General features: G+C 34.7%; 2 protein-coding genes across 2 annotated transcripts; one reads left to right on the plus strand and one right to left on the minus strand.

The window, feature by feature from the left end:
* Positions 1-277: 277 nt before the first annotated feature.
* Positions 278-7,900, minus strand: lamp1b (lysosomal associated membrane protein 1b). Its single transcript, XM_030124931.1, has 6 exons — positions 7,545-7,900; positions 5,059-5,252; positions 4,839-4,970; positions 4,602-4,668; positions 3,243-3,410; positions 278-3,145 (listed from the first exon to the last, which is right to left on the minus strand). Exons 1-6 carry the CDS (start codon positions 7,603-7,605, stop codon positions 3,006-3,008), a joined length of 762 nt encoding a protein of 253 aa, XP_029980791.1. The 5' UTR covers positions 7,606-7,900; the 3' UTR covers positions 278-3,005.
* A 5,632-nt stretch (positions 7,901-13,532) lies between these two features.
* On the plus strand, positions 13,533-27,351 carry LOC115412414 (T-cell surface glycoprotein CD3 zeta chain). The gene is made up of 8 exons (XM_030124937.1): positions 13,533-13,659; positions 13,767-13,847; positions 19,953-20,047; positions 21,562-21,585; positions 21,704-21,724; positions 21,827-21,886; positions 21,981-22,010; positions 25,929-27,351. Exons 2-8 carry the CDS (start codon positions 13,790-13,792, stop codon positions 26,004-26,006), a joined length of 366 nt encoding a protein of 121 aa, XP_029980797.1. The 5' UTR covers positions 13,533-13,659; positions 13,767-13,789; the 3' UTR covers positions 26,007-27,351.
* The last annotated feature ends 67 nt before the right edge of the window (positions 27,352-27,418 follow it).

Genomic DNA, 27,418 nt, shown 5'->3' on the forward strand with positions numbered 1-27,418 from the left:
TAAAAGCAGTGTTTATCATTTGCGTAGCTCTCTGCCATATTAAAAAGTTCAAAGGTTATTTTCACCACAGCAACTTATGTATCAACATTCTTTCCGAGTTCTTCAGTGGAAAATACAACATGAAGGGGTATTCATGTGCAGTTTTTGACTTCGTAAGTAATACTTACCATAATTCCCACAGCACATGAAGGCAGCATTATTGTCAAATGCAGCATGTCTAACACAAACAGTCCACACAAACTAGACCGACAGGACTGAAGGAAAACAAAACATGAAGTAGCTTTGTTCAGTCACTTTTATTGACCTCTCCTTAAGAAAACAGTTCAAACAATCCACTGAAACCTCATTAAACCACTACATGGATCTAGTTGACAGAGGAAAAAAAAAAACATAAATAACTGTACTTTCATCAAACAAATCAAATGGCAATAATAGTACAAGGCGATGTGAGACATAAACTGTCCCGGACATGGCAGCACACAGTGTCAGTGAATGAGTGGGTACCTCTGTGGAATCGACTTCATGTGGATCCCATCCATGTTACACCTGTCAAGGCACTGATGAACACTGACCAGAGCATTATGGCCGTTTCAACCATTTTATGGGCTGTCTGTAAGAAATTTAGTGCAACATCTTTCCCTTCAGCAAACAACATATTCAGCAACAAACAAACCCTGTGGATGAAAACAAACCTACATAATAACGTTCGTACAGAGATCCTGAGCGTTTTCATCCATCAAAGCCAAACGTACTATCATTTAAAGATTGTTTAAGCAACTTCTGGTGTGAGTTTATTGTAACAGCAAAATCCTCAAGAGTGGCTGATACTTTAAGTAACCGTTTTGACTTTTTGGAAAATGTGCTTGTCTTCCAGTCGAGAGTTAGATAAGAAGATCAACAGGAGATGAGTCTGTATTGTAAATACAAAGGTTTGTGATCGTTTCGATTGTTTAGAAATGACACTTTAACAAAGAGGACAGAGTTCACCTGTCTTTGTCCAGAAGTCCAAATATGTGTCAGCACCTCTTATGTTTACCAGTTAATTTAAAGTATTATTTGGCATCACTGGGTAACAATTAAAAAGATCTGAGAGGAAACTTGACTTCTGATCTTCCTCTTGTGTCAATTCAGGCTTTAGAGCTCAGCTTCAGATGGAACATCACATTGATATAGAAATCAGTACCTGATTGGTTTAATGTCTAATCACTGTCAAGACACAGCTTCACTTTTCTGACCCGACACAATCAGTATGTTTACATGCACACTATTATTCCAAATCTGATCATCTGGGAAACCAGGTACTGCTGTGAAAGTGCAGCAACAAGGGAAGCATGGACAGTCATGTGGCAGGAGGAAAAAGAGCCCAGCGTGGTGTTCATGGGTACTAGGACCCAACACAAGAGGTTTATGGGTTCATTCATTCATCATCTGAACTTGCTTTATCCTCACTAGGGTCGCTGGAGCCTATCCCAGCTACTTATGGGCGAAGGTGGGGTACGCCCTGGACATGTTGCCAGCTCATCGCAGGGCTGACATATAGAGTATGTATGTATGTATGGATTCAGTATTACAATATTCAACAAAAGTATAAATTTGATCAGTGTCATTTCAACAATATATTATAAATTCTGAATTAGGCCTTTTTTTGGAATTTGGCATTTTCCAATGAAAATATGCGATATTCCGATATTAGTCTGACCCGTTTATAGTCAGCTGAAGTAAAGGCAGAGATTCCCTTCAGTAGATGTGATGAATCCAAAGGTAAATACATATTTCTGCTCTGAAGAAGGAACACATCTACTGCTAAATGTTATGAAAGATATTAACTAGTGAGAAAGGAACAAAAACCAAAATGCAAAGGTTTTTAGGAAGGTGTTGGAAGAAACAAAAAAGGGAGGGCATATTCCCCTAGTGGAAATGCCAGAATATTATGCGCATGTAAACATAGTCAGTGTCGCTGCATCCAGGTTTTTCATTCTGTTCATGTTTAGGTCAGGATGCAGGGATTTTATGTCTGATTTCTACCCATTGTAGCTTTAATCAAAAGAAGAATGTCTAAAATCTGTTTACAGTCGACAGGCTGCATGGCAACGTTAGTCAGTTGGCTTATAATAAACATGATAAATGTGGAGTGGCTTTAACAGACCAACTTGGTCATCTTCTGAAGACTTAAACACAAACTGTCGCCTCCTGGCTCTGGGCTACTCTGTAACTTCATGTTTAAGAAATAAACGTGATCTTCTCATCAAACTCACATCTCAAATCATTAAACATTTTACAAAATACAAAACTAATCCTTAAAAATAAAAAAATGCTAAATCTAAACTGTGGTTTTCCAGTAATCTAAGTGATCTGAATGCAGTCTGTATATGAAATCAGAGAGGACAAGGAGTGAAAGTCATCACTTCCCAATGAAAAAGATAAACTCCTTATAACATCCTATCTATGGACTCTCCTCCCTTTTCATGATTACATTACTGCCTAATAGTAAGTTTCCTAGTATCTTGTCCCTTACTGTCTGATGTGTATACAGGTTATAGAGATAATAGATGGCCATTCCTTTCCCTTTATATTAACAGCTGCTTTATGACTAGACCACTGCAAAGGTCACCCAAGAGCTACGGCAAAAATCCCTCAAATACCAAAATCCCTTTAATAGAAGTCAAACAGTACAATCTGAGGACTCTAATGGACCCTCTGATCAATATCAATCCCCTGGTTTGCATGGTCATTTATCATTCCTTTATAATCTCCTACAAAGTCCCTTATTTTAAAGAAAGAGCAGGTCAGTTCAGAAAGCGCATATCAACCTCAACAAAATCCACAAAGTTATAAAGACTAGTGTTACAGATGAGGGTCAGGGAGCTGCACAGACACAGAGGCAGGGAGTTGAAAGATGGAGGGACACATGGGCATAGGGGAGAGGGTTAAGTCTCATAAAACAGTGGTTAATTCTAAGGGTGGGATAGTGCACTCTGGCCTTAGGAGTCATGTGACACACCGGCTCAGATGGTCTGGTAGCCAGCGTGGCTCCTCTTTCTGCCGATGAGGTAGGCCAAGAGCACAATCAGGACAAGCCCCGCTAAAGCAGCTCCAACGATGATGGGGATCAACATGTCGTCTTCATCCAACTGGCATTCCTCAGCTGAAACAGTGAGACACATGAGGAAGGACACGTTAGAGCAGGAGGGATGTACTATCATTTATTTAACAATGAAAAGATGAGGCCATAAAGTGTTTACCTGCTCCAAACTGATCACCCTTCAGGCCAAAGGGCTGCACCTGTAACTGGTAAGTGTTCATGGAGAAATCAGGGGATACGTCCAGAGTTTGCTCATTGCGACACCTGTATGAATAGCCCAAGGTGCCCCTGAGATAATCCAGACTACTGTTGCGAGCTGAGATGGGTTCTGTGGAAAAACACAGACAAAAGGGTGATATATGAGCAAAACTCATACAGTTAGGATAAAAAAATAAATATGACTACAGCAAAACACAAGGGCTTCCACTTGCGCAACAGGTATTTATAAAAGCAAGACATTTAGGGGCTGTCCACACAGACACGAGCTCAGGAGTGTCTGCAAAAGTTTTTTGTTTTTTTTTTTTTGTCACAGAGGTGTTCATCCACACGAAAAGACATTTTGTGAGCCTGAATACAACAATTTTAGAAACCTGGTCCCACACTGAACCAACCTCAGATGTAAGCCTTGCATTTCCATGTTTACAACCCATATGCATCTTCTCTGAAACAATAATGCCATAGCTCCACTTCTCACTTCACCTCTCCCGCATGTGCAATCATATTCAATGCCATCTTCTTCTTTTTCTTGTGTTTGTTTACATCACATGAGTTTGTGTGCATGCTCCATGTCTTATTCTTTGTTTTTGATGTACTTTACAGTGGCAGCGTTACAGCACCACTTACAAACTGAGATACATACTACTGTGTTCTCAATGGTTTTGTGTGGACATTCACATTTCTTATGATTAAAACTTTTTTTGAATTAATCAACTGTCAGTTGTTTTCATCTCTGTGGACAAGGCCTTAAAAATTAGTTTTTGTCAAGTAATATCTTAGTATACTGCTTATCTCCTTTGTAGAGTCACACTGTACACATAAATATACAGTTGCTCTTTCACTATATTGGGGAACAGAAGTATCACACTCTAGACAGTGGCTCAGTTCAAGTGGACACTTAGGTTAGTGGTACGTGTGTAAGAAATTTGTTAAGGAAAAACTCCTTTTAAAAAATTTGCACATGTGGATTTATATCATCTACTATAAAAGGCTAAGACTAAAAATCACTATGTGAACAAGAGCTGAAAGGATTAAAGAAAAACCACAGCGGTTCTTGTGGAGTAGATATAAAAGTAGAACTCCACATTAAAATTAAATTACAATGTCAGCCTCCACATTTATATGATGAAAACTTAAAGCTTTAGTGTGTTTGGTGACAACACGATGATTGCATTAATACTGTATTATCCACTTTTAAAGTACTGATTTATAAATTGCCAACTGATCAAAGTGCATCTGTTGTTAGTGGAACAAAAGTGCATTTTTACCCAGAACACAAAACTGGGAAATAAAGGTCACTCACTTTTCATGTCTGGCCAAGCTGCTGACAAAGACACTTCATTCAAGTGGTACTTATTAGACGTAGCGTTCTGGAAGAAGAAAACAAGGCCTCAATAATAAATCAAGGAGCTTTGAACTGTTTCCAAGCTCAAACTGCCATCTAGTGGCAGTTTAATAAACTACAAGATGATACAAAGAAAACAGGCAGTCATAGGATAATAACATAGATGATACAGAGATTTTGGACAGAACTACTTACCAAGACAAAAATAAAGGTAAGATTAGTCTTCTCTACTTCTGATGTCTGAAGCCGCAAGGTGGCACTGTCTGTGTCACATGACCCGGAGGTCGCTGTTCCATTGGGTTTGAGGTTCACAACACCCTGCACAGTCTGTAGATAAATAATGCAGTGTTTAGCATTTCTGAGACATTCATTTATTCTTATTGAAGCTCTGACAGTTCATGGCTGTAATTAGCACCTTATTTTTGGAGACAGAGGTGAAGGTGATGTTGAGCTGGAGGCCCATTGATGCCTTCAAACACACAGTGCCATTAGAGGTCTTGACCACGTAGTTTCCCGTTTCTGGTTTGCCAGGCTCAGTGTGTGGTGGAGTGGTGGTTTGGGGGGTGGGAGGTGCAGTAACAGTGGCAAAACCCTGGTGCAGAATGGCAGCTGCAAAAGGGATTCAATTATAGGTCAGTTGCAATAGGCAGTAACATTCAGAACTGAATAATTAACACATTCTTGAGTAAATATTATTCATATGGATTTAATAATACATATAATGAACAAAAAGATTTCCTACAGTGCACCTTGGGTATCCAGTAATTTTCAAGAAGATTTAAATTAAACATAAAATGCCCACTGATAAATTTCCATCATAAAGAGGCCAAGGAAGTATGGGTTTTTCTTTTGTTCCCTTAAGAGGATGGTGTGTTCAAACGCTCTGTATGTAGGAACATGTAACAGTAAACACCCCCAACCCCTTACCTAACGTGTCCACTAAAAACAAATTCATCCCTCATGTTTACTTAGTCTTTTCTAAGGTTTTTAGTTACAAGGAAATTAACATTTGTTCATATTTAAGATATAATACGTGAGGGTAATGGATCGTGACATGGGATGCCACTATCAAACAGAAACAAATGAGTGCATCTGAAGTTACTCTGCAAAATGGACTCCATGACTGATGACTCAGTCCTTTTGTAGATATGAAAACCTCACTGTTAAGTAGACAAAACACATCTCTTCTTATTTTTGGTGATTGCACACAAAGGAAAACACAACTATAAATATTAGGCTATAAAATGCATTCATCTATGTCCCTCAGGGGATGAATAAAGTTTATCCATGTTTGTTTCTGCATTTGTATCTGTATTTCTATAGTTAGATTCTCAGAACACAGAACATTCAAATAGCTGGTTTTTGATTAACTGAAGGTTTTTGTAAGTTTGTAAATGTTTCATACTTTTTCATATGCAATGAGTTTATATTTTGTGGCACTGGAGATTTTTTGTTTTTTATCTAAATAGAATTTTGTGGTAACATGAAAAAATGGTTTGTTTCTATATCATTTACTTCTGCTCTCAGAATAACGGGGTTCTACATACTTCTGCTTTGAACATCCTGATCATCAAACTGCACACAAATCTATTTAAAAACAGGGCGGTATTGTTGTGTTCAGTTCCTTATAGTTTTAGTACTTTAATGGTTTGGTATCAGTTTAGCCAGACTCTGTAAAACAAAAATATAAAGAAAATAAACTTACAGTGAAATACAGTTCCAGATAACATCTCCTTTATATATGCCACTCACTATAAAGTGTCTTTACTACTACATATATATGTCACTCAGAATCTGTGATACAATAAAGTAACCCACAGGTGTCAAACATGCGGCCCGGGGGCCAAATCTGGCCCACCAAAGGCTCCAGTCCGGCCCTTGGGATGAATTTGTGAAATGCAGAAATTACACTGAAGATATTAACGATCCTTTTAGTTCAGGTTCCACATTCAGACCAATTCAATCTCAAATGGGCAGGACCAGTAAAATACTATCATAAAAACATATAAATAATGACTACTCCAAATTTCTCTGTTTGTAAATGTAAATATTTTCATGTATTTACACTAAAACAAAATATAACTGCACAAAAAAATGTAAATAACCTGAACAACCTGAAATGTCTTAAGAGAAGTACGCACAATTTTAGCAAGATTCTGCCTGTTACTAAATGTTTTGTGTATTTTTAATATTATAATGTAAATGTGTAAATGATAAACTGAGGCAGAATGTTGTTAAAATTATACTTATTTTTTCCGTTTGTCCATGTTAGTCACATTGTTTTAAAGGATAGTTTGTAGATGTAAACCTTTTCATAATGTAAATTAACTTTGTTCGCTCTTAAACATAGAGAAAAGTTTGGAGTTGACATTGTTTATACATTATTATTATTTTATTATTTTACTGGTTCGGCCCACTGCAGATCAAATTTAGCTGAATGTGGCATCTGAACTAAAATGAGTTTGACACCCTTGAAGTAACCCGTCTTAAAATTCTTACATAGGCAATAGTCCAGGCTTATTCCAACTGTGCTGTATTTGTTTATTATCTTGCAACACTGAATCATAAAGTGTAATTATCTAAAACCCAAATAAACTAAGGAAAATTAAAAGTTTAATGCATAAACTTTAACCCTACAATGCAGGTGTCATAATGTCAAATAAACTCAATGACATTGCCTTTAATTCCACCACTTCCATACTCATTAGACGACACATACCCAGAACAGACCTTAAATGGATAAAACTAGTGTATAAAACATTTTAAAGTGTCCAGATGTTTGTGTAAATAAACTGTACTGACTGACTGGTGAACGGCGGGTTTCCTGTGGCCTTTAACTGATGTGACTTTTTCCTCGGCATAAACTGATTGTTATGATGGTTAAATCTCACCAATACTCACCTAAAATCAGCTGTAATGTTACTCCAAGGTACCAGGAGTGGACTGCGCCGATCTGTGCCATATTTCTGCAGTTTCTCTCGGCTTTTTTCTTTTACAAACCACAGCTTCACTACAGACTGAAGTAAGCTCTGGAAGCTAGCAGATGTGGAGCTAAGCTAACGTTAGCCACAAAACAACAGCAACAAAACAACAGCCAGACGAGATAATAGGACAAATAACACCCTGCCCGTCGTTACCGAAACAGTTTCTGACAATATGCCACAACTTGCGTGTTTGTAATGTTACCGAAGTATGGACAATGTTGTTCAGCGTCGTTAACTGTTTGTCACCGCCACCACTGCAAAGACTGACATCAGAGTCATGTGACACAGGGATTAAGAAACACCCAGAAAGTCACGTGGTCAACACAACACTATCTAACACATATACAGTCTGTGAACACAACACAAAAACACACACTCTTTGAACAACACGACATATGCACAACACAGCGACACACACTGAATATTTACACAGCACATGAACACAACACACACTGTATAGAACAAAACATGAACATAACACAGCAGTACACACAATATGAACTTATCCTACAGTCTGTGAACACAACACAAAAACACACTCTATGAATACAACACAGCACAATAAAACACACTGAATATTTACATAATACCTGAACACAACACACACTGTATGTGAACACAACATGAACATAATACAGCAGTACACACTATACCAGGGGTGTCAAACTCATTTTAGTTCATACAGCCTAATATGATGATCTGCACAGAGAAAGTCTTTGTGAGAAAGTCTTTTTTTTTTTCTTCAGTTTTCTCTGTTTTGTTGAATTTACACTGAGCTTTTATGAACATCTACATAATCAGTAAATTAAATATAGAAAAATACCAGATTTTTACTGAAAATGCCAAATTCAGAGGATACTATTGTAATTGGACAATTAGTAATTTGAAATACCAGTAGAAATAAATGGCAATAAATCATTTGTGAAAGTTTAGATATAGAGAAAACTTAATTTGGAAGTCACCACAAAAACAGTCATTGGTATTTATGGGTTAATTATTTATAAAATAACAACTTTATTTGTGTATTATTCTAATTTTTGCTCTAGAAATTTCTGTTTTTTCTGCTCAGTGTTGCCCCAGTATCCTTCATATAACACAGATGTATAGCAGTTGTTTTTTTTTCTCATCTCTGTAAGGTGATTTTTTCTAACCATGAGAAGAACAGCTGCTAATGAGCTATGATGAGCTAATTTTGAGAAGCTGAGATATGATGTGTGATTAGTCCGATTTAGATTTACTCTGTCGGAATAAGTGTGAATATTTGTAGTGTCAGGATTGTCAGTCTTTTTTTTTTCCAGTACCTGTGCATTATTGGTCTGAACATGAACAACAACCTCTGAGGTCCAACTACACCCTGACAATTACAAGTTTTGATAAAGACATGTCTTTTCATGTGCTGTTTTCTTTTACTTTATAGGGATTTGACATCACAAAGCGCTCCCTCACGTGCACCAAAACTCTTCTCCCCTATTCCAGAATGGCAGTGCAGGATTGTAGACCTGGATCAGAACTAACCAGCTGTGGAGATCTGTGGGTCTGGATATGTGAAACCAGAGTGTAATTAACCCTATAACGCCAAACATATCATATTTGATACATGAGCTTTGAAGCCCTCTACATCAGGGGTCAGCAACCCTGGTCCTCAAGAGCTACTATTGTGCATGTTTGAGTTGTTTCCCTCTTCCTGACGGTCATTATCAGGCTTCTGCAGAGCTTGATGATAGGCTTATCATTTGAATCAGGTGTGGTGGAAGAGGGATACATGTAAAACATGCAGGACAGTAGCTCTTGAGGACCAGGGTTGGTGACCCCTGCTCTACATGATCAGTATGATATTTTTTTCTTGAAAAACCTGATGTATACAATTAGATACATGCAATACACAGATAATCTGTTGCACCCTCAAAGAGACATGACTCTGACCTCCTTCTGGCAACTTTATTGTCCACCATTCAGTGTTGGAGTTTACATTACACATTGCATTTCAATTGCCAAACACATGTTTTCTTCTTTACAGCTCTCTCTTCTTTTTTTTTTCTCGCGCTCACTGATGACATCACGAACTTGTGTGAACTCTAACCTTTTGACAAAAACACAAAATACAAAAAAATTCACAGAAAATGTCCCCAAATAAATGTACAATGAAATAAGAATATGCCGCTTACTAAAAGTTTATCTTTTCACAAATTAATGAACTGGAAATTATTACAAATATTTCTAGGTCAAATCCACCAGGGGGGAGGAATTCCTTTACCAGAGGCCTTTCCAGTGATACATGGTTGTCATTAATGAGGAAGGTGGCAGAACTTTGCCAAATTTGAAAAGGAATCACTATCAATTTGTTAGACAGGTTTGTGTTATATCATGTTTTTGTTTGTTCAAAAATAATAATATTTGAGACTCGATGTATCAAATGTGATACAAAATTGAAAGTCATACATAGAAATTGATATTTGAAAAAAAAAATTTTTTTGGTTGTTCAGAAGGACGAATAAAGGCGCCAGTTTCAAAGAATTGTACATTTCTGTCAATGATTTAATGGTTTAGGCTTTACAGGGTTAAAGGCCCTTAAGTTTGTCCCTCAACATTTTACACTCTGTTGTCAAAACAAAGTCTCCTCTTATTGTACAAATTAACCCAGACTCTGTTTCCTCACAGGTCAGTGCGAACCTGAGAACAACGTGGTCTGGAAAGATTCAGAGGTCTTGTGTAACCCCTCTGTACAGAAATACATCACAAGGCCAACTGTCCTTTGACCATTTTGAGTACACAGATGCTTTAAGAGGCTGTATAACCAACCCCAAATGTTAAATCAATACATCTGCAACTCCGAAGTGATGGTTAAACATGATGCATCGAGTGCCTGGAACGTTTTCTACTGTCACGTTTATAATCTGTAACAGCGGATATTAACTCTGTTTGATGAGCTGCGGTTTTGTCTGCATCGCTCTCAGACTCACGCCACTGACAGCGTCTCTGTAACCATAAGATCATAACTATATCAGTTGTGTAAATTTAGCCACCATCCCTTTAACTTTCCAAAGAAATAAAGTCACTCATTACAGTTTTATTAATGAATAATCATGATCTACAGTGAGACGTGTCTAGGGAAACATTCGTAGACATTAAGGTAAAGTCATTTTAAGATGCAAAAGAACATGTACATCTAATAATCCTGCTATGAAGTCACTCTGTCTCATATTAGCTCTTCTTATACTGCATTTTTCCTCTTTTGTAAAACCTGACTGTTATCAATCGTCATATTAACTTAAACAACAAACAGTTTTATGCAAAAAAGGTCATATATTTTTTGTAAATGTAGTCTCTGTAGGGTATGGAGGAAAAAATCATAATATTACCCATAGATAGATAGATAGATAGATAGATAGATAGATAGATAGATAGATAGATAGATAGATAGATAGATAGATAGATAGATAGATAGATAGATAGATAGATAGATAGATAGATAGATAGATAGATAGATAGATAGATAGATAGATAGATAGAATGAACGAACAAACCAACAAACAAACGAATGAACAAACAAACTACTGTGGGATCCTTGAAGCAGCTGTGTACAACTCTGAAAATGAAAGTTGTTTATCATAATGCAGAGGAAGACCACAGTCAGAGGGTAAAATGGTTTCAAAGTTCAGTCTCTACCGTGTGAAATACAGTTAATAGATGGCAGCTGAGGGGAGAACACTCTGGCAGAGTTTTGACTAAAGCAAAACCCCTGTTTCACTGCGAAAAAGATTAAGACAACCATTCCAGTACAAGGAGGTTTACATGAAAGAGTCTGTAGGAGAAAATCCTGCATTCTCATCATAAAATGCATCATCAAAAGTATGCAGTGGAGCATGTACAGAAGCCTGTTGTAGACAGATGAAGTTAAAATAGAAGTGTCTGGAATAAAAGAACCTGTATTTCATGAAAACAACAGTCAGTCTGTTTTGATATAATAAAAATTGAATTTACTCTGAGCTTTATGAACATCTACATCAGGGGTGTCAAACTCATTTTGGTTCAGGGGCCATTTTTAGCCCAATTTGATCTCATGCGGGCCAGAACCAGTAAAATAATGACTTAATAACCTATAAATAATGACAAATCCAAGTTTTTCTTTTTGTTTTAGCACAAAAAAAACAAATTAAATTGTGAAAATATTTACATTTTACAAAAAAAGATGTGAATAATCTGAAAAAACAGAAATTTCATTTGAAAAATTAGTGCAATTTTAACAATATTACACCTCAACTTATTATTTATACATATACATTACACACAGTGTTACGTAAACATTTGGTAACACGCAGAATATTGTTAAAATTTTGGAGTTTGGAACTAAAATTTGAACAATTTCTACAATATTCCATCTCTTATTATTAACACAACTACAGATCACAGTGGATCCATAAATGCACCAAACATTTAGTAACAGGCAGAATATTGTTAAAATTGCACGTTTTGGGTTTTTCATCTTTGTTTTTATTTAAGTATTTATTTGCATTTTATTGTGAAAGAACAGTTTTGCAAATGTAAATATTTTCACAGTGTAATTAAATTTTTTCCACATAATTTTTCACAAAGAAAATTTGTAGTTGTTGTTATTGTGTTGTTATTTTTACTGGAGATCACATTGGTCTGTATGTAGAACCTGAACCAAAATGATTTGGACAACCTTGACTGTTCAGGTTAATTTTTGCACTTAAATCCTGCGGGCCGGAATGGAACCTTTGGCGGGCCAGATTTGGCCTCCAGGTCGCATTTTTGACCCCTGTGATCTACATGATCACTGAATTAAGTATAGGAAAATATATGGTTTATATTGCAAAAACTCAAAATAAAGAGGATAATATTGCAATAAATGGTGATAAATCACTTAAGAATGGTTAAATGTAGAGAAAAATTATTTTGGGAACTGACACAAAAGTACCACTGGGTATTTATGGGTTAAAGTGCAAAATAACTTTCACCGTGTTTCCACTGAAACATATATGAGCATTTGATGTTTTTTTTATATGCGTCATTCATGTTGTAGTTAGAGAGTTTGTGGAAAAATATTGAATTTTAATCAGATTCATTGTGATGCAGAGAAGATGCAGTGGAGCATGTACAGAAGCCTGCTGTAGACTGATGAAGTTAAAATGGAAGTGTCTGGAATAAAAGAACCTGTATTTCATGAAAACAACAGTTAAGCATAGAGGTGGATAGGTCATGCTTTGGGGGCTGTATTCCAGCCAGTGGAACAGGAAACTCTGCACAGGTAGAGGGAAGAATGGGTTTAGCAAAATACTCGCAAATTCTGGAAACAAATATCACATGTAGAAAAAAAAAGAAAAAAAAGTGAAGCTTAAAAGATTATGGATTCCACAACAGGGTGATGATCTGAAACACACTTGGAAATCCAGCTCAAGAGATACGAGCAGAAAGTTAAACTTAAACAGCATTGAATATCTGTGGATAGATCTTAAAAGAGTAGGGTATGCAAGCAAACTGAAGAAATAGAGGTGTTTTTGTGAGGAAAAAAAGGAGAAAATCCCAAATATAAGACTGGAAGCTGTTTTAGCTACAAAGGTGTTTGCATGACATGATGCATCTAACTAAACACTGTGTATGAAAGGCGCCCAGCAGAAACTGATAATGTATTCATGTTTTTTTTCCATATCCAACAAAGACTGTGTTAACAGCTTTTCAATTAAAAAAAAAAAAAAAAAAATCACCAAATTCCTTTTTGGTTTTTTGTTTCTTTATCCAGTTGTCCATGCCACAATGGATATTCACTAATATCTGATCACCTGTGTGTCTGCGGTCGTTGGCTGTAAACTAATAATTAGAATAAGACAGTGAATCTTATCAGTGATGAGTTATGAGGAAGTGGTTGCGACTGGTTTAGTTAAGCATAGCCCAGTGAGTGAGACTTAGCGTGGGTGTAGTGTTTGAAGTACTCACAACTCTGTCGGAGTCCATTGGCAGGTAGTGAGTTCAGCCACTTCCTCTGATCTGAGTGAGGGGAGCACAAACCAAGGGTGAGGCAACCAGAAGCAAGCAGACGAGGAGGAAAGAAAGACTGGAAGAAAGACAGAAAGAAAAGCAGAAAGAAACAAAACCTTCATTCTTTTTTTTTTTTTTTTAGACCCAGACAAAGAGGGGGGCAACATGGGTCCACTGTGGGCAGGTGTGTTGGTGCTGATCCTCAACTTTGCACCATGTTCAGGTAAGTGAGACAGAAACAAACATATTTAACTGACTGAAATGGTATTATGTGTAAAAAAAAAAAAAAAGAATGACCTGATTGGTGTTCTAAAGTAAACTGATGTCGTCGTCATGCATTGGCCTTCAGGACTGTGCACAAACCTTTATTTTAGTCGCTATTAGAATAAAATGTCAGCAAATTTGTAAACATAGTGATTTCCATCACAAAGGAGAGGAGGTGTTTTTCTACATATATTTTGTAATAGAGAAAGGTGAGCTATTTTAAGTTTCTTTTCCATTGCAGTTAGTTTATGACACACAAAAAAAGATATTTATAGCTACAATGCACCCTGCAGAGGCACTTTTTAAAGCTGTGTCTTATATTTATATCATGTTGGTCGACATATTAAATAACTGTTATTTCACAAAACCCATAAAGACCAAAACAGCCACTGACCATCAGAACCATTTACTGATGTAAACTGACTGTAAAGATTTTTTAAATCAGTAAAAAGCTTCTCAATAGCATAACCCATGTTTACTTTACTTTCTGCTTATATTCATTGTTTTTCACTCTATCTCTCTATGGTTTTGTGAAATTATCCAAATGCTCTGAGCTGTTTGATACTCAGTGTTTTAGCCAATGATGTGTAGTGTTTTTAACCCATAAAGACCCAAACATCCACTGGCGACTAAAACCATCTACTGATCTAAAATATTTAATACCTGTTGATCCATTAATCCTATCCATACATGTAAATAATTGGTGTGAAGTGCAGTTTGTCATCTTTTCATGGTTATCAGATATGACCCATCTGGACGTTCAGAGGCTCCATAGTGAACGCGGAAACACTGTCATCTTCTACAACATTGAATCACCAGTAAAACCCATGGAGTTTGATAAATGACGGTGGATGGAGACACTGGGTTTATGTTCAGTTAATGATATATTTTGCTGAAAAAGTCACTTTTTCTTCAGTTTTCTCTGTTTTGATATAAGAAACTTTGAATTTACTCTGAGCTTTATGAACATCTACACAATCACTGAATTAACAAGAAAAGCAGTCGGAGAGCGCAGACCTCTGCCAAGACAGATCTGCACCCCCCCCCCGATCACCACCAAAATGTAATAACTTCTTTCTTGTGCTAGTATCAACATTTCCTGAAAATTTCATGAAAATCAGTCCATAACTTTTTGAGTTATCTTGCTAACAAACAAACAAACAAACAAGCACGCACGCACACAAAGCAAAGCAATCACAATGCCTCCTGGCAGAGGTAAATATGGAAAAATATATGGTTTACATTGCAAAAACTCAAAATAAAGAGGATAATATTACAATAAAGGGTGATAAATCACTTAAGAATGGTTAAATATAGAGAAAAATTATTTTGGGAACTGACACAAAAGTACCACTGGGTCTTTATGGGTTAAAGTGCCAAATAACTTTAACTGTGTTTCCACTGAGACATATATGAGCATTTGATGTTTTTTATATGCGTCATTCATGTTGTAGTTACAGAGTTTGTGGAAAAATATTGAATTTTAATCAGATTCATTGTGATGCAGAGATGATGACAAAATGTGTTATACTGTATAAATAATATCCCTCGAGACCTTGATGTGTGAAAACATTCAAGGTCATTTTATAACAAGTAAGAGATGAATTCTTCCATGAAAATAGTACAACATTTGTGTTTTTATGAACAATTAAAAATATATTATATGAATTAATGATATGTAAGTAATACTGGTCACTTGGCAAGCAGTTTAAAAGGAGTACACATGTATTTGTATGTTATGTAATATTTGTTTGTATGTTTATCTATTGTGTGAAATGCTGCATATTCTCCACTTGTTGCATTATTTTAACAAAAGAAAATCTTCTAAATATTTTGTAATACACTCATAATAATAATAATAATAATAATAATAATAATAATAATAATAATAAATTTTATTTATAGGTGCCTTTCAGGACACTCAAGGTCAAATAAAATATGTTAAAATGTTAAAATAAATAAAACACAATTAAAACTAGAGGCACTCGGAGAGCGCAGACCTTCGCCAAGGCAGATCGGTGGGCCCCCCCATGCCCCCCCCCCCCCCCCCCCCGCCCAATCACCACCAAAATGTAATCATTTGTTCCTTGTGCCAGTATCAACATTTCCTGAAAATTTCATCCAAATCTGTCCATAACTTTTTGAGTTATCTTGCACACAAACAGACAGACAAACCAACGCCGGCAAAAGCATGTGTAATTAACTCCTTGGCGGAGGTAATTACACACATACATATATAAAACACATAGGTACATAAATGGCAGCAGAAAAAAGTGAAATTACACACACATTTCACCAAAATCCCTGAAGAAATGCCTGACATATTTGATATCTCTGGAACATTCTGAGCTTTACTTTCACCTTAATTCACTGCAGGTCTAATAGATTGATATAAAAAGTTAAATTAAACAACACTAACATGTAAGCTTATGTTTTCAGCAAATGTATAGTTCACAAAACAGTGACCAAAAACATCTTTAAAATTATGTTTCGTGACATTGCACCATTTTTTGAGATTTATCGATATGCGGTAAGGTTTTTACTCATCTTATCTTGTTTGTTAATGCCAACAGCAGAACTGATAAAAAAAAAAAAAAGTCGATAACTGCAGATGATTACTGTTTCATCAGAACACCTCAAACTGCCACATTTGGCTACGTTTTCAACATGGCTAGTGTTTCCAACCACAGCTCGATAAACACGCCACGCCAAAACCTCAGAGCGACCCATCTCTCTGACAGGAAGACACTCGATGTGATGAATTGCAGATATGAAGTTTTTTATTTCCTGTCTGAGGGGTCTTGCTCAATGTTCGCATGTGTGTCAGTATGGTGATTTTTCCACGCAGCTAAATGGATGTTCTGCATCGTACGTCACTAACACACATTCACAAAGCCCTATGAGCTATTTTTGTGTTCACTCGTTGCATTGTCAGACTTAAATCACTCAAAGGAACTGGAAATAATATCCTTTGCAGACTCAACAATGAATTTTTGCTCTCTGTAACAGACAAGAGTTTCACAGCTCTACTACAAAAAAAAAAAAAAAAAAAAAAAAAATATTGTCCATTGCATAAAAAATGTATCTGAAAAAACTGTTGCATTATGCTGTTTCTAATCAAGATAATTATTTAATGTAAAAAAGCTAAAACTTTTACTTTCCTGGGTCTCAGGAGGATATTATAAGAAACTGCATAAATCAGGGGTGTCAAACTCATTTTCTTCCGGGGGCCACATTCAACCCAATTTAATCTGAAGTGGGCCAGACCAGTAAAATAATAACATGATAGCCAATAAATAATGGCAACTCCAAATGGTTTTAGTGCAAAAAATAAAATTCAGTTATGCCAATATTTACATTTACAAACTATCCAAACAAAAAGGATGTGAATAACCTGGAAAAAAATGGAATTTGTTAAGAAATATAAGTACAATTTTATCAGTATTATGCCTTGACTTATAATTCATACATGTCCATTATAGGTCAGATCTACAAAGGCATAAAACATTTAGTAACAGGTAAAATATTGTTAAAATTACACTTAATTTTCTTCAGACATTTCAGGTTGTTCATATTTGTTCAAGTTATTCACTTTTTAAAGGATAGTTTGTTACTGTAAACATTTTCATAATTTAATGTTTTTTGTACTAAATCAAAGAGAAAAAACTGGTGTTGTCATTATTTATAGGTTATTACAATTTTATTTTTGAGTTTGATGCCCTAACTTTCACTTTGTAAATTCATCCCGCGGGCCGGATTGGAACCTTTGGCGGGCCAATTTTGGCCCCCGGGCCACGTGTTTGACACCTGTGGCACAAATACACCAAAAAGTACTTGCATAAAATACTTTATTTCACTTACGCAGCAAAGGTTCTGTGGCAAATCCACTGTCAAAACAATGCTGGATAAAGATAATTTATTGTCAAAGATAAGTCTGAAAGTTGGAAGCAAAATTGTACTTTTATTGTAATTTACTTTGTGAAGTATGTCTGTATTTAGAACAGTCTTAAGATTAGATTATATTGATAATTTGCTCATCCCAGCTGGAAATTCATAAATTCCAGCAGTATTCACAAACTCAGGAGAATAAGGCATGCAATAAACTACTAAAATACATAGGAGAAAAAAAGTCCAGTAAAAAAAAAAAAAACTCTAGTAAAAGACACAATGTGAAGCTAAGGTGCGTAGTGTACAGTGTGTAACACAGATCAGAGTTATTTAAGTTTAATGTACTTTAAAACCCAGGCTTGGGACACGGTATGAGATAATAATCTATGCTACATATCTTCACCTTCCTAAAATAATTGCCAAAGTAATTTTTTCAGGAAACATTAAAAAAAAAAAAAAAAAAAAAAAAAAAAAACTAACTAGAAATCTATTATTTGGTGATTTAGGCAAAAAGGTAATTTTTGTTTAAAAAAAAAAAAAAAAGACTTAAGCAGTTATTTTAGGAAAATTTGAGAATATTTAAGACACTTCTAAAAACAGAGAAAAATTATTAGATGTGTATTTAAAATATTAATCCATTTATACAGATTATGACACACAGTTTCTAATGAAAGAGGCAAATATGAATTAAAATATTTCATTCCTTTATTTTATCTGCCATTTACACTGTAAAAAATGGCCGTAGAATTAACACTAAAAAGTTATAAAATTGCATCATAAAAAATACAGAAATTAAATACAATAAATAGCGTGCAAAGTTGTTTATTTGAAAATTATTATTTGATTGAAAATTATTTTTATGTTAACGATTAAATGAAATATAGCTTTTGCAGGAAGAGTATGTTAACAAAACCAGATATGTATGTAAAAATCATGTATTTCTATTGTTTTGAGAAAATAAAACTGTAAATTGAAAAACTATGTGGTGCCATTTAAATTGCGAGAATATAATGTTGAAATAACAGCCTATTCTCACACTCTTTTTAAAATAAAAAAAGTAATAAAAAGGTAAATTTTACAGTTTAAACATGTAAATATCACCAAAATCCAATGTTAAATATATATGTTTACATGTTTACGTTACTCCATAAATATATTTACGGTTTGATGTGTTTTTTACAGTATTGATCTGGTAACCACAGCTGCCAGTTTTTTTTCTGTAAAAACAATGGGATTTTTTTTTAAGTGTATAGCACAAATTCAGTCTTACAAATTTAGAGGGGAAAAAAAATTATAAAACATACCAGATAAATATTTATTACTGCGATTGGCTTTGCAACTTAAAGGTTGATTTGTTTTTTTTGTCCTGGGTGAAAGTTGAAGCAACCAAACAAGTATTTGTGGGTTTACGTTGTATGTGAACATGTGGAGAGATAAAAATGATGAAAAAGGCAAAAAAAAAAAAAAAAAAAAAGTAAAAGATGGAACAAGACGAAAACAGCATAAAAGATGCAGAATGAAATTGACGAGTGATGAAAGACACAAGACGAAAATAATGTTCAAGATGAAAACTGACGAATAAAAAAATGTTTTAAACAACTGAACATGAAAGAAAAATAACAGAAAGGATGCAACAAAAAGAAAACGAAAAACTATGTATGATGAAACAAGACAAAAACGATGTAAAAATTTTAAATGTGGAAGTTTTGAATGTATTTTCATTTTCTCAATATGACCATGTTGTGATCTTTAGTTTGAGTTTGTCGGTATTAGTGTGTAACCATAAATAAACACAAAAACACAGTAAAAAAAAAAAAAAAACAGTATTAAATGTGGCGTCATTAAAGCTGAGATCAATCATATTCATTCATGTCTTTGATTCTTGAAATGTTTTACTGCGTTGAGTTTATTTCCAACACAGATTTTTCTGTCAGTGTTTGGTTTATAGCACTAATAAAAAACACAGATGCACTTCATTCATTATGATTTATTTACAGTTAAACTTTACTTATGGAGGGAAATGCAGATTCCATCAGCTGAAGACATAAAGGATACTGAACATAAAACATGAATAAAATCACAACAGTACTGACTGATTAACGCCTGTGTTTGACTGATCGACTATTTGATGCAGGTGAATAATATGCATTAACTGTGTGTTGTTGTTGTTGTGCAGGGCTTGTTTTCAAAGAACCCATGGTCTGTTATTTCCTGGATGGGGTTCTGATCGTTTACTGTTTGATTGTCACTGCATTCTTCTTGAAAGAAAAGGTGATTGATTTGCTTTTTTAATGTATTTGTTGTGTTTTGTTTTGCATTTTTGTTATTTTGTATTTGTTTGGTTTTTTTATTTTGTTTTGTTATTTTTGTGTTTTTGTTTTGTTTGTTTTGTTTTTATTTATTTTTTGCTTGTTTTGTTCTTGTTTGTTTTGTTATTTTGTTTGTTTCTTTTTGTTTTCCTTTATTTTTTTGTCTTCCATTTTTGCTTGTTTTGTTTTACTTTATTTTTAATTTTCATTTTTGTGTTTGTATGTTTGTTTGTTTGTTTTTGACAAACCCAGTAGTAAATAGTGAGGCTGTAACTTGTTTTGAGTTATTTATTGTTAGTTTAATCTGTCAAATACCATCTACAAAACACACTATCTTATCATGTCTTTAAATAATATTTTCTGTCCAGTGAATGCTTCCAAAACAGTCCTTCCATTCTGAAGCTGGACTTAACCCTTCGGTATCCGGGTGCGCCTTTTAGGCACAGTTTGCACTTCCTGTTAAAAAACTTCATGTTATTTTTCACAATTTGAATAAGATTAGAATTCAAAAGTTGTTCATTTTTGCATGATCTTTAAAATTCTGGCCACCAACTAAAATTTGCACATTGTAAACAAAAGAAAATTACAAGACTAGCATCTGCCTCCCAAGTGTGCTTAAAACACACTATTTCTTCCATTTGACCTTGATTTACAAAAATAAAATCAAATTAGAGCAGCAAAATCAATCAATATATAATATTTAATAGTTTGATTTATAGGTGTGCCTTTTTGGCACACTTGGTGACAGATGCTAGTATTTATGAACATTTGACCTAGCGCCAAAAATAATAATGCAAATTAACCAGTGTTGCTGTTAATCACTGACATGTGCCAGGCTGCAAAAATCAAATAATATGTAACCCAATTTTATGTGGTATATTGAAAAAAAAAAAGAGAAATGATTGTGTTTTTTGCATCCAAAAAAATGGTTTGTTTACATTACAAACACGGCATTTAAAGGGTTAAAAAATGTGACAATTATTGAGTATTTGGTATTTTTATTTACAGCTCAAGTTGATGAAATAGAAAAAAAGTGTTAAAGAATTAAAAACAAACTGTATGAAATCTTTTTTTGACATTATTCCACAAGTTTGCCAAAAAGGAAAACTTGGTCCTTAGTAAGGGCCTTGCTGGACGGGATACCGGAGGGTTGATATGTTAAGAATTTTTTGGGGTTTGTTTGTTTTTTTGTTTTGTTTTTTCAGTTTAGTTTAGTTTATTTCAAATATGCAAAAAATACCTAAATTTAACAAATGATCAAAATAGCTGATTCATTTTATGTTTATGTGATGTATGATTTAATCGACTGATCACTGCAGAACTGATCAGAAAACATGGACTCAGCTTTACAGTGTGTGTTCTATAAAACAAATGTAAAAGTTAAAGACAACAGAATAACTGAGATAAAAGAACATGAAGACACATTGTGATTGTCCTCATTTGATCTTTTTTCTTCTTCTTCTTTACTCTGTGTAGTTTTGCAGCCCATCAACATCTACGGTAAAACAAATTCTTGGCTGTTATTTCTCAATTCTTTCTTTTCATGTCAATGTATTTGCGTGAATATGTTTAAGCTCAGTTTCACTTTGTTTTGTGTTTTTTTTTACTTGATAAACAGGTAGCAGAAGGCATCTACCAGGTAGGAGCCTTTTACAGCCTAAATATGACTCTGCTGCTGAACTCTGAAGTATTTTCTATCATTTTTTTTTGTTTCTAAATCAATATTTCCTTTTTGCTTTAGGAGCTCAACAGGCCAGAGGATTCGGACCCTTACCAGGTCCTTGACCACACCAAACAAAAAGTGAGTCATGTTTTATGAGGATTAAAGCTTTAAAAAGTCACCGTCTCATCTGGTCAGACCTCTGATACATCGATGTGTTATTTTCAATCTCCAGAATAAAGGTCCTAAGAAAAAGAAACGTGAGGTAAGTAATGTTACCACCATGTTTCATGTCCTTCCTGTTCAGTGAAAACCACACTCTACAAATGTGTTTATGCTGATGAACTCAAGGATTAAATGTTCTTTTATGGTTTCACAAATTTCTGTTCCTTCTTAACCCATAAAGGCCCAGGGCTACTTTTGCTGCAGTTCCCAAATGAAATTTTCATTCCATTTAACCTTTCCTAAGTGATTTATCACCATTCATTGTAATATTATCCTCTGGATTTTCCATTTTCCACTGTAAACCATGTATTTTCCTGTATTTAATTCACCATATTTCATTTAGATCACAGGTGTCAAACATGCGGCCCGGGGGCCAAACCGGCCCGGCAAAGGGTCCAATTTGGCCCGTGGGATAAATTTGTGAAATGCAAAAATTACACTGAAGATATAAACAAGCAAGGATGTTAAAATAATTTTAGGTCAATTCAATCTAAAGTGGGTCAGACCAGTAAAATACTATCATAACAACCTATTAATAATGAAAACAGACGAGCCTTTTACAAAAAATGTGAACAACCTGAACAAATAAGAACAGCCTGAAACTTCTTAAGAGAAGTCTGTGGAATTGTACCACGACTCTGCCTGTTACTAAATGTTTTGTGTTTTTGTAGATCCACTGGGATCTGTAAGTTGTGATGCACATACATAAATGATAAACTAAGGTGTAATATTGTTAAAATTGCACTTATTTAAAAAAATAAAAAATAAAAACTGCATCTGAAAAAACTGTTGCATCATGATGTTTCCAATATAGGGACTTATTTAATAAAAAAAACAAAAAAAGCTGGTACTTTGCTGACATTTCCTGGTTCTGAGGAGGTTAATAAACTATGAACAATGAAAACTGCATATTTTTCTTTGTTGGTCAAATATGAACCTGAAATGTCTAAAGAGAAGTATGTGGAACTTTAATAATATTCTGTTATTAAATGTTGTGTGTATTTGTAGATCCACTGTGATCTGTAAGTTGTGATGCACATACATAAATGATAAACTAAGGTGTAATATTGTTAAAATTGCATTTATTTTTCTTAAGAATTTTCAGGTTGTTGCTATATTTTTCTGTTATGTTCAAGTACAGTTCGTAGATGTAAACATTTTCATTACGAAATGTTACTTTTTTCACCCAAAAACAAAGAAAACTTTGGAGTTGATATTATTTGTAAGTTTTTATCCTATTATTTTACTGGTCTGGCCCACTATAAATCATATTAGGCTGTATGTGGCCCCTGAACTCAAATGAGTCTGACACCCCTGATTTAGATGTTCTCAGAGTTATTCAAAGGTTATTACATCAAAATAGAGAAAACTGAGGAAAAAGTGACTTTTTCAGCAAAGTTAACATTAACTCAGTGGTTCTCAGTCTTTTTCTGTTGGCCCCCCTTTGGAGGATGATAAATCTCCAGGACCCCCTCAACCCCAACAACATTGCAACAGTGGTGCAATTACAACTTTTATTGAAAGAAACATCAATATTGTAAAAATACTTTTTGCTTTTCCTTGAATAATTTGTTGTACAAATTAAAAATAACTCAGATTTTTGCTTGAATAATACAAATAAACTCAACCAGACTGCTCCCTGAGGTAATATTTTTTCAAATAAAAATAGGAAATGTGCAATCATCTTACAATTATGACAATAAAGTTACTTTTTTTAGAACAACAAACTAATTTTTGGTAATAAAGATTTTAACAATATCAGTGGCTGCAATGAGCCCATTTACACTGCACATCTCAGAACATTAAAGTGCAAACTGTATAAACTGTGCAAAAACAGAAACACTGCAGTAAAATCCTTGTCCATTGTCCAAACCTAAACTCTTTGTCTTGTCTAGTCACAGATCACCATGGGACTAGATTTGTTTGTTGTACGTCCCTAAAATGAGTCCAGGGTGCTCCAACACTAAAACATTAGTTCCACCTGCTACATGTGCTAACCTGAAGAAGAAAAAAAAAACACCCAGGAGTGATCCCATGTCCCCCCTGGCAAGTCTTCCCACCTACCCTGGGGGACCCGCCCCACAGTTTGAGAAACACTGCATTAACTGAACATAAAAACTAGTGTGTCTACTCTCTGTTATTTATCAAACTCCATGGGTTTTACTGGTGAATCAATGCTGTAGAAGATGACAGTGTTTCCACGTTCATTACTGAAAGTCCAAAGGAGTCATATCTGATGAGCATGAAAAGACGAATAACTGTATTTTACACCAATAATTTTATGCATACTGATAAAATTAGTGGATCAACAGGTGTTAAACCTTTTAGGTCAGCAGGTGGTTTTGGTCACCAGTGGAGGCTTGGGTCTTTATGGGTTAAAATGAGATCATCTTAAAATCATCAAAATGTAACCACATCTATTCTGGGTCACTGGCACAATCTATAAACCCCATTTGAAACAGACATTTGAAATTTTGCCCAATATACAGGGTGGGGAAGCAAAATTTACAATGAACATTTAGTTGTTTTTTCTCAGCAGGCACTACGTCAATTGTTTTGAAACCAAACATTTATTGATGTCATAATCATACCTAACACTATTATCCATACCTTTTCAGAAACTTTTGCCCATATGAGTAATCAGGAACGCAAACGTCAAAGAGTGTGTGATTTGCTGAATGCACTCGTCACACCAAAGGAGATTTCAAAAATAGTTGGAGTGTCCATAAAGACTGTTTATAATGGAAAGAAGAGAATGACTATGAGCAAAACTATTACGAGAAAGTCTGGAAGATACTATTAAAGAAGAATGGGAGAAGTTGTCACCCGAATATTTGAGGAATACTTGCGCAAGTTTCAGAAAGCGTGTGAAGGCAGTTATTGAGAAAGAAGGAGGACACATAGAATAAAAACATTTTCTATTATGTCAGTTTTCTTGTGGCAAATAAATTCTCATGACTTTCAATAAACTAATTGGTCATACACTGTCTTTCAATCCCTGCCTCAAAATATTGTAAATTTTGCTTCCCCACCCTGTAAGTAAATTGGGGAAAAGAAGAAAAGAAGAAAAAAAAAGTGAACTTTCACCTACTTTTCCCAAAATGTAATCAGATCTGTTCTAAATCACTGGCAATCTATAAACCCTATTTGGTATGAATTCAAACAATAGTTTTGCTGCAAGGGTGTTAACAAACAAACAAAACCAACCAAAAACAATACCCCTTGCTTCCCTTTTGGGGGGGGGCAGGGTAATAAGATTGGACAGAATATTTCCTGGGTTTCTTTAACCCTTTGATGCATGAATTATGAGAATCTTAGTCAAGATTTTTTTTTTTTTTTTTCTGAGTGTTTTTATTCCTCTTTAGGCGTGGAAAAAAAAAATGCAATTGACATTTTTTTAATGAACCTATTTTTTATGGAGTTACAAAAATGTCCCCTCAGCTGGACAGCATGCGTTTAATTTCTGAAGCAGAGAAACATGTATTTAAAACACAATAACAGAATGTGACATACTGTATGAAAACTGTGAAATAAAAACATTTTTCATGCAGTTAATCTGATGTTTTCCCATATTTTAACATACTCTAATATTAGTTATTTCCCACTTTATGGAAATGATACCCAAGAAAACCCCTTTTTGTTTAAGAAAACTGTTAATCACAGTCTAATAAAAACTAGTAACTGATTTACACTAGAACATGTTAGTGCAGATCAGGTTTATCAAGAACAGCAAAGTTACAGTAATGGTCTGAATTGCAGTATTTGGGATGATGCATAAGTGTCCACTGTGTCAGCTGATATGGAATTAAAACAACAAAACCCATGAATATACAAGAGAACCGCTGTAGAATAACTGTCCACTGTAGTGACCAGTATGTATGAAAGGGTTAAACTGTTAAACTGGGAAAACCCTGGGCTCCTCAGTACAGATCTTCACCTTCATGTGTGTCCTCTCCAGGCTGCATCGGTCCAGAACAGGGATGCGGACGCCTATGAGTCTCTGCCCATCAGCGCCTCAGCTTCAGCTGCCCCGTGATGTCCTGTCCACCCAGTTCAACCAGCAGTTCATGGTTTCACAAAGGCTTGACGATGAAATTTCCAGTATTTATCTGCTCCAGCTTCTCAATAATCAAAGCAAAGCTTTCTGACCTTTAGAGTGATGGTGGAACTAAGCAAGCAACATGAAAAATGTTTTTATTCCTGCTCATAATGGCTGATAAAGAAAATATAAATGTAAACTGTCACATATAATAACGACATGTGAAAATAATGACATATTTATCAAATAGTCCAATTTTTTGAGATACTCTGATACAGAGGTGTCAGAATCCTGTTACTTCAGGGGCCAGATGTGGTCTCATGCATGCATGGAAAATAATAACCATAGTAATGTTTGTCTTTGTTTCAGAGTGAAAAAACTAAAATTATATTATGAAAATAATAAACGTACAACCAGAATTTTTTTTTTTAAAAAGAAGTGCAATTTCAACAATATTACATCTCAGTTTATTATTAAAACAGTGGATCTACAAAAGCACAAAACATTTAGTAATATTCTTAATATTGTTAACATTGTACTTGTATTTCTTAAGAGATCTCACATTCTTCGTATTTCTTCAGGTTATTCATATTTTATTGTGAAAGTATAGTTTGTAAATGTAAATATTCTCATAATCTAATTTAATTTTTTTTTTTTTTTTTGCATTAAACCAAGAAGAAAATTTGGAGTTGTGATTATGTATAGGTTATTATGCTATTATTTCAATTGAGATCACATACATTCTGTATGAGACCCTGAAACTAAAACAAGTTTGACACCCATGACTGTTAATATCTTCAGTGTCATTTTTGCACTTTGTAAATTCATCTTGGGGACTGGATTGGACTCTTTGGCGGGCAGGTTTTGGCCCATACACCATATATTTGACACCCCTGCTGTCATTTTTTTTGGATAGGATTTTTGTCCTTGTTTCAAGATACTAAATCAAAATGTTGGCATGATTTTGAGTCACATTTCACTTTGACTTGAAGGATCTTTATTTCTCCACTACAGCGGTGGAAAAGGCCTTCCCTTATAAATTGCTAAATCTGGCAAAACGTAAATTAAATGTTTGCGTTAACAAAGAAACTTGCATTAATTGCAGTCGAAACAAAATTTTCTTAGTGAGAAATACACAAATTAAAAGCATCCAAGAAAATCAAAAGGTTGAAGGACTTAGAATTTTGTACAGAAAATCTTATTAACTCAAATAACGTCAAACGGTAAAGAAAATGATCTTTGATTTGTAATATAAGCTTATTTTCACCCTGTTCAACTCTTAATGCATTTCCTGTTCATATAAATAAATAAACCAATGGAGTTCCTACTTCTGGATTGTTAATTTAAACACCAGTAGTGTTTTCAGACCCACTTTGTTTTCTTCAATTTCTTGTTCATTTTAATGCCTG

The sequence above is a fragment of the Sphaeramia orbicularis genome, chromosome 21, assembly GCF_902148855.1.
Source record: "Sphaeramia orbicularis chromosome 21, fSphaOr1.1, whole genome shotgun sequence".
In the NCBI taxonomy this organism is placed as follows: Eukaryota; Metazoa; Chordata; class Actinopteri; order Kurtiformes; family Apogonidae; genus Sphaeramia; species Sphaeramia orbicularis.